The sequence below is a fragment of the Myxine glutinosa genome, chromosome 2, assembly GCF_964187855.1.
Source record: "Myxine glutinosa chromosome 2, kmMyxGlut1.1, whole genome shotgun sequence".
Classification (NCBI taxonomy): Eukaryota; Metazoa; Chordata; class Myxini; order Myxiniformes; family Myxinidae; genus Myxine; species Myxine glutinosa.
Window position 1 is genome coordinate 137,899,780 of NC_136262.1, and position 12,250 is coordinate 137,912,029.

General features: G+C 44.3%; 1 protein-coding gene across 3 annotated transcripts in view; it reads right to left on the bottom strand.

The window, feature by feature from the left end:
* Positions 1 to 12,250, bottom strand: part of RPRD2 (regulation of nuclear pre-mRNA domain containing 2) — a 196,737-nt gene that overhangs the window by 55,503 nt on the left and 128,984 nt on the right. For all 3 annotated transcript variants that reach the window (XM_078771718.1, XM_068107064.2, XM_068107063.2), the window contains exon 5: positions 5,864 to 5,987. In XM_078771718.1, the coding sequence (XP_078627844.1) occupies positions 5,864 to 5,987 (124 nt within the window). The remainder of the gene's footprint in view (positions 1 to 5,863; positions 5,988 to 12,250) is intronic.

Consider the following 12,250-nt stretch of genomic DNA (forward strand, 5'->3'; position numbering starts at 1 on the left):
GTGCCAGACCATATCGAAGGCATGTGATATGTCAAGGGAGACAGCTCTAATTTCCTGTTTGGCATTGAGGACCTCCATCCATTGTTGAGAAAGCAGAAGCAGCATGTCCAGAGTAGAGTGACCAGGTCTGAAACCAAATTGATGATCAGAGATCAAGCCATTGGAGAAGAGGAAAGATTTCATATCCGAAGCAATGATGGATTCCATGACTTTGCTGATAATTGAGAGAAGGCTTGATGGCTTGATCTCTGATTATCAATTTGGTTTCAGACCTGGTCACTCTACTCTGGACATGCTGCTTCTGCTTTCTCAACAATGGATGGAGGTCCTCAATGCCAAACAGGAAATTAGAGCTGTCTCCCTTGACATATCACATGCCTTCGATACTGTCTGGCACCCCGCTCTGCTCACCAAACTCTCCTCTTTTGGTATCCATGGAAATCTCCACGCATGGCTCTCCAGGAAATCTCCAGACTTCCTCTCTAGTCATAGTCAACGTGTGGCCCTGAATAGGTTTCTCTCATCTCCTCTTTCTGTTCAGGCTGGAGTTCCCCAAGGCAGTGTTCTGGGCCCTGTGCTTTTTCTGGTCTTCATCAATGATCTCTCTGACTCTCTTGAAAATCCTCTCTATCTCTTTGCTGATGACTCCACTCTCTGTCACTCCATTCTTCATCCCTCAGATCGGCAGTCTGCAGCCTCCTCACTCTCTGCAGACCTGGACAAAATCACAGACTGGGCAAACAAGTGGAACATGTCTTTCAATCCTGACAAATCTCACACTCTTACGATGTCTCTCTGAAAAGACCGACTGGACAACCCTCCCATCCACTTTCTGAATAATCCTCTCCAAGAAGTTCTGTCACTCAAGCTTTTGGGTCTCACTATCTGCCATGATCTTTCCTGGGAAAACCACATTTCAAATCTGGCCTCCAAAGCCAGTCGCCGACTGGGCATCCTCCGTCGTGCGAAGTCCTTCCTTGGCACACCTGAGCTCCTCACCACATACAAGGCTTTCATCCGCAGCTCAATGGAATACTGCTCTCCCCTCTGGGCTGGTGCTCCTGCCTCACACCTAGCTCGTCTTCACGCTGTTGAAACCAAAGCATTCAAAATCATTGGAATCTCCCACGATGAAGCTAACTCCAAGGGCCTCTCACTCACTCACCGCAGGCAGGTTGGTGGTCTTTCCGTCTTCAACCGACTCCTCTCTGGCCTTGCCCCCCCCCCCCCTCCCAGCTCTCTCTGGGCTCTGTCCCGCAAATATTCCTACAGGTCGCACAAGATCTGCCTGCAACCCTCTCATGGTTAAACTGCCAAAATCAAGACTCTCTGCTCACCTTCACTCCTTCATTCCTCTTTCTCCCGCCTCGAGAACAAACTCCCTCACTCACTTCAATCCCACTCCACCCTCCAGGTCTTTAAAACAGCTGTTCACCACCATCTCTTATCTTCCCCCATCCAAAACCCTGATCTTTTCTACCCCCGCTAATTTCACCCCAATTCCACCTTTTTGAAATACCAACCTCTGTCCTGGAAGTCCTTGGTGTCCTTGTGTTTTATACTTCTCCCACCCCCTCCCCCCCTTCCCACGCCTCCTCCCCCCAAGCCCTCTCCCTCCCACACATCTCCCTGCTCTCAAATGTTGTGTGCTCTCAAGTGTTTGTGTGCTTCCCCTTCTCTCCCCATCTTGTCTTCCGCTCCCTCTTTTTATATATTTTGTTTGTCTGGTTGATTTGTTTGTGAAGTAAATGTCAGCTCTTTCACGAGCCTCGATTCAGTATACAAAAAGAAAAGAGAGAAAAAAAAAAGGCTGATTTGTCTGTCGTTGCTAGGATCTGTTTTTGCACATTTTTGTGCAAAGCGGTGATGTTGGCCGATTTCCAAGCATATGGCAGATGACCTTGAGCAAAAGAGAGGGTGAAGAAAACAGAGAGAGGGAGTGAAAGAGCGGAAGAACAGGATTTTAGGACCGGTGCGCTGATGCCGTCAGGTCCAGTTGCAGAATCAGAGTCTAGGGTTGACAGAAACTTTTCCACCTTGTCAGGAGGAAAGGACACAGAGTCCAGGAGCAGCTGGGTATGGTGGGCACAGAGAGGGATGGGTTTGGGACACAAGATTTAGAGGCAAACACAGAGTTGAGGCATTCAGCTTTTTCACGTGTGGAGTAAGCCGTGTAGCCGTTCGAGGTGAGGGAGGGGATGGAGGCCTGGAAGGGGAACAAACACCAGAAACAGATTTGACCAGACGCCACCAGGATTTGGAAGAGGGAGACAGATAAGAGAGTTCGGTCTTGAGAACGGAGAGATATTGTTTCCTGGCTCTCCTGAGGGTGGACACACACTTGTTTCGGGCTTTGTGAAAGGAAATGAGATTTCCTTCTGTTGGATTTGCTTTCCAGGAGACTAAGGCAAGTTGTTTCTGGGCAACAGCCTCACCACAAGATTCCTTGTACCATGGACGGGAGGAAGGGTATGACAACTGAAGACGAGATGGGATAAATCTGTGCATGAGAGAGAGCAATTTACTTTAATTTTATTTTTTTACATTTTTTATTTACAATTTTTAGAAGTGATGTGCACTCCCTGAAGACCCAAAACACCCTGAAGACCCAAAATACCCAAAAGACCCCAAAACACCAAAATACCCCGAAGACCCAAAACACCCTGAAGACCACAAAGACCTTAAAAGACCCAAAACACCCCAAAATCCAAAATACCCTTAAAGGCCAAGAGGATCCAAAAGACCCTGAAAACCCAAAATGGCCCCGAAAGACCCTGAAGACCCCAAACACACTGAAGACGCAAAATATTCTTAAAGACTCAGGAACCAAAAGAGCCTTAAGACCCAAAAGCCTCTGAAGACCCTAAAGACCATGAAGACCCAAAAGACCCCAAAGACCCCAAAGACCCTGAAGCCACAAAACACCCCAAAGCCCTGAAATACCCTTAAAGGCCCATAGGATCCAAAAGACCTTGAAGACCCAAAACACCCAGGAGACCCAAAAGACCCCAAAGACCCAAAATACCCTGAAGACCCACAAGCCCCCGAAGACCCAAAACACCCTGAAGACTCTTTAGACTAAACTTCAGACACTTTAAACTTTCGATTAAACTTTAAACTTTAGGCTCTTCAGACAAAACACCCTGAAGACTCCCAGACTTTAGAGGGATTACCTTGATCTTTTCTACCCCCGCTAATTTCAACCCAATTCCACTTTTTTGAAACACCAACTTCTGTCCTGGAAGTCCTTGGTGTCCTTGTGTTTTATACTTCTCCGCCCCCCCCCCCCCTTCCCACGCCTCCTCCCCCCAAGCCCTCTCCCTCCCACACATCTCTCTGCTCTCAAATGTTGTGTGCTCTCAAGTGTTTGTGTGCTTCCCCTTCTCTCCCCATCTTGTCTTCCGCTCCCTCTTTTTATATATTTTGTTTGTCTGGTTGATTTGTTTGTGAAGTAAATGTCAGCTCTTTCACGAGCCTCGATTCAGTATACAACAACAAAAAAAAAACAACCAGAAGAACCAAAATACCCCAAATACCCTTGAAGACCCAGAGGAACCAAAAGACCCTTAAGACCCTGAAGACACCGAAGACCCAAAACACCATAAAGACCCAAAACACCCTAAAGACCCAAAACACCCGAAAGACCCAAAACACCCTAAAGACCCAAAACACCCTAAAGACCCAAAACACCCTAAAGACCCAAAACACCCTAAAGACCCAAAACACCCTAAAGACCCAAAACACCCTAAAGACCCAAAACACCCTAAAGACCCAAAAACACCCTAAAGACCCAAAACACCCTGAAGACCCAAAACACCCGAAAGACCCAAAATACCATGAAGACCCAAAAGACACCGAAATGGTCAAAGATGCCTATCCCTCTGAAATGACGTGTGGTGAGGCGCGTGGAGCACGCCGAGTCACACGAGTACAATAAAATAATCACTCACTGTTCCTGATCAAAAATAAATGAGAATTTTTTTTTGTCAGAAATCAAGCAACCCCACTCCCCACATCAAATCCGATCTATAAATCTTCTTCAAACTTCCCTCTCCTCCCAATGCAGAGAGTTTGCGATCTTCTCTGTGAACCAGGCTTTTTGTTAAACAGAAAATGCTAACAATATTAACCTGAGATCCCTACCCATAGGTGAAAAGGGATAATCAACTAAGTATGTACCAAGTTACTCCGTGGGTGGGTGGGAATTTATTTTTTTGGCGCCCACGAACAACCACAAATGTAGAAGCAGGTTGCATTTTATCAACCACAGATACTGGGACCTATGTTAGTGTCTGACTGTACTCACCAGGAAATAAACAAGGCAGTGTACCATTTCTATGGGGCCTGAGTATAATGTTTCCAATCTCAGATCATGAGCCATTTTCAATTTTAAAACTCTTGGCCCCTTTCTGCAGGCTTTTCAAAGGACCACTCCCATTTTGATTCCATGTGAACTGGCTTTCCTTTATCCTCTCCTCTAGAACTTAGAGTAAGTGTTGCAATGATTGGCTATCACTATGCAGCCCTATTTAACATACCGTCTTTCGATATAAGAAAGAAAGAACTATCTTTAGAGGCCATTTTCCCCCCACAGAGCAGGGGTTGGCCTTTTTCGGGCACCATAGTCCCCTTTTTGAGGGGAAGGTTTTATGGTCGGATGCCCTTCCTGCCACCAACCCTGTTAGTTGCCTCTTGCGACACACAGGGAATTACCAGTTAACTGGTACTCAATTTGCCGACCTCAGAAGGATGACAGGCTGAGTCAACCCCCCTGGCGTTAATTCAGCGATCGACCGGGATTCAAACCCAGGATCCTAGGATCCCAAGCCGGCACCCTAACCGCTAAGCCAACACCAGGCTTATTTCGATATGCAGCCCTGTTATTAATAATAATAAGAATAATAATAATAACAAAAAGGTACAAAGTGCTTGTATCCAACCCTCATCATTCCAAAGAATACTTCGCAGTAGCACAAACAGTCCATGACATAATTGATGAAACAACATGAGATGGACATGATCATGAACCAAGATAATTATTATGAGGAAAATGCTGCTATGTATTCCACCAAAGAAGCTTGGTGGTCGCTTTACGGTTAAGGTGGTCAGCTTGGGAGCTCGAGGTCCAGAGTTCAAGCCCCAGCCGTGACAAAATGACACCGGCCGTGTTGACTCAGCAAGCAAAGCCTTCCGAGGTTGGCAAAATGGGTACCAGCTTTCTGGCAGTGAACCAGTTGAGTATCCTGTGTTGGAATGGTGATCAGCCCAGGATTATGCCTCCTAGCCAATGAAACTGCCTCTGCAGGCTTATATTCCTGACAGCACGAGGTTCATCATCCATTGCGTAAAAATAAAATTAGCCCGTCATTGCACAATTTGTTTGTTGTCGTGGACAAATCATTGCATGGCCTGAATGAGTTGCACTACATTTTCCCTAAACTTTCATGGACAGCAATGATTGTTGTCCTGTTCTCAATAAAACATCTCTGGAATATTCTAATCAGTCGTAAGATGATCTAGTTGATGAAATTCAACAAAATCCCACAGCAACTCTTCAGAAAGAAGGGTGCCAAAAATTCTGTCATGTGTGTGATCGGCACACGTAATAAAGATTTCATGGTTCACAAGTATTTTAAAATTGGGATTACCCACATGTATCCAACATTAATTGCCCTTATGACTACAATATAGCAATGTCATACTTAAATCAATGAAAGAAAAGATTTTTATATGAAAGCAGAATTAAGCGAGGAAGAAGAATCACATTCCAAGAATTGTAAACATATTAGAAGCACAAATTTAATGCAATGCTAGCCGAGTTACTCCATGTTAAGGTGGTAACAGAATCTACCAATGAATGCACCTTTCAATCTCTTGAGTGCTTCGGTGTTCCAGAATTCAGCTTGAGCCATTATTTCCTGCTCTTTGGTTATGACTGCATTTTGCGACTTTTTGTGCGCATTAAGTTGCTCAACCAACACTTTAGGCTGCCAAAGAAAAACAAAAACAAGCATAACAAGGTTTTAAAATGTTGTCCAAACAACATACAACAGATGAAAAGTTAAACGACCAATTTAAATTCTCAAACATAAAGCAGACAAAGGAAGTATACATATGTCAAACATTCTGTGTTAACTTCACAGCAGCTGCAACTATGTTTCTGAGCACATCAATATTGTAATTAAGTGTCCTGCGAACCAGAAGAAATTATAAAAATCGGAATTCGAGAAGGTAAGGTTGGCTTCACTGAACACACGGGATCAGTAAATGGGAAGGTATCAGCTCAAACAACATTTTAGGTGTTAACTTTGCTACAGCAATGATAAGAATTACACATCAAACCACCTTTGGTGGCGGAGGTAAAGATTTGCACATCATTTAAACGTCTTGTAATTTGAACTACGTTATTTTCAAATCATTTAAAGTATTACACCTTTAACTGTGTTCAAATGTGTCAGCTGAGAGAAATGTCATTATTTTCAACATCTTGGAACAATTAGCGATGTCCACTCCTGCCACCAACCTGGTAGGTTGACTTAGATTCTGACCAGGGCCAAATCACATATAAATGGTATGTGCTGCTTCCTCACTCAATGCTCAGCATGCAGCAGATATAGCACAGACAATGACATGGGTTGGGAATCCATGTGCAGGGATTTCTGTTAAAAATAAGAAGCTCTGCTGACTGCCAAGAGAAAGATGTCACAAGATAGCATCACTAGCACCTACAGTGCTCCAGGAAGTTACTTCCGCCAAAGTCGATGACGGTGATTGGCTCACGTCAAAACCAAAGTCATTTGTTGCCTAGTCTCTGTCTGCATGTGTGCATGACAGCTCTACCATGAGCGATCTTGCCCCTTCACACCTTTTTTCTGATCTACAAAAATATATCTATCTGCCTCCTCGACATATTTGGTATACCACATATTCCAAATGGAAAACAAACAAAAACAGAGAACATAATGATTTTTGAAGGACTTTATATAGTTTAATATGTGCATGGGAGTGTGAAATTATCAAATACAATGCAGTATTGGGCAAGAAGGGTAGAGACCACAACAACCCTTAAGAAATGGACAACACAAGTAATACATTTTACATATAGAAGGAAATCACTGGAAGTGGAGACGTGTCAAATTTAAGAAAGCAGACAAAGGAAGTGTAGACATGTTAAACTCAAGAAAGCAGACAAAGGTAGTGTAGATGTCATGGCAATGATTAGGGGCACCCAAATATCCCCCACCTTCTACATTAGAATACTGAGTATTGGCCCCCCGCTGTACCCTCCCAAACCTCTTGAGGGCAGTCTAAGACCATACATGATAATTCCATTTCTTGCCAAAAGACCTCCCTGGGAGATCTATCGCTGCCAAGGTCGGTACATCGGATTCCTTGCACCCTAAAAATTAAATATTATGTCCTCCCTGTGGCCTTGCCCCCCCCCCCCCCCCCCACACACACTCAGGCTCCTTACTGTCTGGACCACCTCTTTGATCCCCCAGTATGGGATGAGGGTAGGGGGACGTGGGGCGAACCATCTATAATAACCGGCTTAACGGTGAGTACTCTAAGATTTTCGGTGGATGGCCTCGAGGCGCTTCCTTGTGCATTGTACGCATCGCGACCTGCTTCTTGCTAATGTGGGTCGTGCTGCCGTGCGCCGGGAGCTGCCGTCTTGGCGCATGGACCTGAAAATATTCCGTGCACGTTAATTAATAATTTGTACAATAAACCTCTTGTACCACAGTTCCAAATGCCTCCAGGGGTTCTTCTTGTGGTCAAGGGGCACCGGGGGGGGGGGGGGGCTGATCGCTGCCCCCACATAGACATGTCAAACTTAAGAAAGCAGACAAAGGAAGTGTAGACATGTTTAACTTAAGAAAACAGACAAAGAATGGGGTTTGCTTGTTTGGTTTTCAAGACACTTCGACTGTCACTTAAAGTGCAAGCGACTGGTGCTAAAGTGAAGCAAATGGCAGAGAGTAGAACATCCACAATTTGATCTCGTGTGATAAAAACACGACAACACAGCCACACCGAACGGGAGTTGTATGGACGCAAAAAAAAACCATAACCACAAGCTGCGCATAACAGTTTCAAAACAATATTTCAGCACCCATTAGGGTGCATCAAACGCCCTTAGGTTCTTGGATTTTAATGTCTATTCTCTCAAATGTTACACTTGTTGGTAGAAGTATGTATGCAAAAAATAAATGAAATCAGAGGTGGTCCTGGGTGGCCACCGGCCACTTTTATATATTTAGGGCCATTTTCGGGGCCGCACTATGTAAAAATGTTTGATTTTGTTATTTTACACCCAAACCTAGTCATGTTTGGTATCAAATTGAAGGTCTTGATGAGAGGAATACAAATATAACAATTTTATGCAAAAAACGATGGTTTGATAATTAGTTTGTATTTTTACATGAATGAAATCGGAGGTCTAATCGTGGGTCCCATACTAGTAGTCTAATAATATCCTTTATTTTATTTCAGATGGCAGATAAGAAGACCAGATTAGCAAGTGCCATTTTTGGTCTTGGCAATGCTTTTACAGAAGCAGATGGTACATTGACAGGAGTCCGCCTCCCAACTTGCCGGCAGGTTCTTCGATGCGTGATGTGGTACATCCAGAAAGAAATATGTGAAGGCAAACAAACTCAGCCACTGAAATGGAAATCTGCCAGCATCGTCCTTATCCAGCTGAAAAAATTCTACACTAAAGCAAATATTCCTATGCTTTCAGACCATCAATGCTGCAAACTAATACTTGACCTTCTTAATGACAATAACAAATTGCGTCAAATACCTGTTTCTCGCCGAGAATCTCCAAGCACTTTGGCTAAGTTGCAAACCATGAATGAACGTCTTGATAAGACCTTTGGTGTATGGACAAAAGATGCAATGACAAACATTAAGAATGAGGAAGATAGAGTATTTTTAGAGTCAATGAAATCTGACAGAGTAGCCTCATTTGGTGGTGTTGACAAGAAGAAAGTTGATAAAGATCATAGAAAAGAAAAACGCCTCTTAGCGGAAGCTTCAAGACGAGAACGTCATGAATCATCCAGTGTACAAGAGATGACAATTAGTTCTGTATGCTCTGATGATAGTGACTCTGCAGATAGCTTGGAAGAAACTGAAGAAGAGGCGATTCCAGAGTTTCAAAGGAAGCGTAGTCACCACAGATCAACATATGCAGGTACATCTGCCTTTATTCCTCATGATATTCTGAAAAGACATTCAGTTGTGTCTGTTGCTACTCGACTAAACATAACTCCTGTTCAACAGGTTGCGCTCACCAAAGCTGTAATTCAAGAGGCAGGAGGTGATCCACGTCGTGTGGCCAAGTCGTACTCAACTGCTGATAAGGCTCGACGATCAATAACAAGTGCTATCGCCAAAGATATTCAAGAAAATTGGATCGCCCCAACAGCTGCAACACTTCACTGGGATGGCAAGCAGATACCAACGCTCACAAACAAGAATGTCAAGGAAGAAAGATTGCCAGTGTTGGTTGGGAATGCCACTGATGTAAAGCTACTGGGGGTGGCTAGATATCCTCCTGGAAGTGATAGGTCATCAGGTGACATCATTGCCGAGCACACTTACACGTATCTACATTCATGGAAGTGCAAACAATCAGTTGTCAACTTATGTTTTGACACAACAGCATCAAACACTGGACACGTTACAGCTGCCTGTGTTACCATTCAATCAAAACTGGACCGTGCTCTTCTGTGGTGTGCATGTCGCCATCATGTTGGAGAGGTAATCCTGGATCATGTGTTTGACGTTCTCAAAATTGAGGCATCAAAGTCTCCAGAAGTATCTTTGTTCCAAAAATTCCAGAAGAATTGGGAACGCATATCGCATGCAAAGAATGAAAGTTTAACCAAAATTGACATTTCCATGTACAATGACTATGCACAACAGCTGCTTTTATCCTGCAAAAACAAGGTTTTAAGCACAATCCGCACAAGCGCTTCATACTGTAGGGAAGACTACAAGGAAATGGCACAACTCTGCCAGGTAGTCCTCGATGATGATGTCACAAAACAAGGAACACTCCACAGACCAGGGGCCATGCATAAAGCAAGGTGGATGTCAAAGATTCTTTATTCCATCAAAATATGCCTACTTGAAGAGCAAATTTCTCTACTACCTCGAGGAACTGTAACAACACAACATCAACAGAAAAAACTGAAGGAGTTTGTTGTTTTTGTTGTTTATATTTATTGTGATTGGTGGCTCATATGTCAGTCTGCTTCAAATGCCCCATGGTTTGATTTGTGCTTTTACAAGACTCTGCTCAACTATAAAGCTGTCAACTCAACCATTTCAGTCAGCGCTGTGAAAGCCTTTGATAGACATTTGTGGTATTTAACCCCAGAACTGGTTGTTTTGGCACTGTTCAGCAATGCAATTCCTCAAAAGGATCGTCGTGCCCTTGCAGATGTGTTACTGGCCATACAACCAGATGAAATGCCAAGCACTCCAAAACACCGCTACGGTTCTGGATATGGCAAACCGTCATTTCCAAAAATTACAGAAGCGACAACCCTGGCTGATCTTGTGAACGAGGACTCGTGGTTTACAGTAAACCTTCTTCACCTAGATATGACCTTCCTAACAGAGGATGTTGACACTTGGCAGAACAATGAGCACTTCAAGGCAGCCAAGTCCATTGTGGATGGGCTTAATGTTGTGAATGACCCTGCGGAGAGAGCAGTAAAGCTCGCAACTGATTTTGTCTCAACTGCAAGAAGAGAAGACCACTTCCAAAATCTTCTTCAAGTGGTTGAATGTGACCGCAAAGCGAGGCCAAATTTGCGGAAACGAGCAAAGTTGGAGTAGTGACATTGGCGTTGTGCTTAATACATTTTCAAACTTTTAATCAATGAAAGTACAATACTACAACACTGTACTACAACTTTGTAATATGAAGAACGATTTTGGTTAATTTTACATTGACATGTAAGGTTGTTTTAACTGTTTGATATTAGGCATTTAGTAAAAGTAGGACTTTACTTTTGTATATAGGTATAATGGTTAATTTTACATTATCTTGTAGTTAATTTTACATTATCTTGTAAAGTAGTTTAGCTGTGGCCCTAAATGGCCCTAAATATATAAAAGTGGCCGGTGGCCACCCAGGACCACCTCTGATTTCATCTATTTTTTGCATACATACTTCTACCAACAAGTGTAACATTTGAGGGAATAGACATTAAAATACAACAACTTTTTGAAAATCATGGGGCGTTTGATGCACCCTAGCACCCATGCAAACCTTTTGCCACTTGCTGCATAAACTATTTGCCATGAGCCACGTGCATAACACAGAAGAGGAAGATGCGGTATTCTGTATTGTGTTGCCGGGATGGCTGACGAGTTTGGATTGCATGGTTTTCGGTGTCCTTCCCTCCCGGTGTCCCATGGTTTCGGTTTTCGGTGTCAAATCTTCCACATCACCCCTTCCCTCCAAAACTTCCCCATCACCCCTCCCTTCCAAAACTTCCCCATCACCCCTCCCCTCCAAATCTATCCCCTTGCCCCTCCCCTCCAAATCTTCCCCCATCACCCATCTCTTTCAAATCTTCCCCCTTGCCCCTCCCCTCCAAATCTTCCCCATCACCCATCCCTTTCAAATCTCTCCCCTCGCCCCTTCCCTCCTAAACTACCCCCACACCCCTCCCCTCCGAGACTCTGCCTCACTCCTCCCCTCCTAGACTCCCCTTTCACCCCTCCTCCTCAAAGCGTCCTCCCCGCTTCTTCCCCCTTCCAACTTTCACCTTAATCTCCCCCAACCTTCTGCCTCACTCTTCCCCCTCCTCAAATAACACCTCACTGTGCCTCACCCAATCACCATCAAACCTTTTGTCTGCACCATTCTTCCCTTTCTCCAAGCTAGTCTGAAATCTCTGACACACCTTCAACAGCTCTCCCTACCACTTCCTCCTCTTCCACATCTTACCCTACCCTTCCGCCCCCCCCCCCCCCGTTCTGTAATCCAATGCTCCCCCTTCCTCTTCATTAACGGTATGGACCTCAAACATCCGGGGCCTTCGCTCAAACTTGACTGATCTCTCCATACAGGTTGCTTCTGACAAACCAGACGTGATCTGCTTAACAGAAACTTTCCTCCTTCATGATGTCTCTGATTCCTTGGTATCTCTCCCAGGTTACTCCCTCCTCCGGTATGATAGACCTGAGCCTCGTCCTGGAGGTGGGGTTGCTATCTTTACAA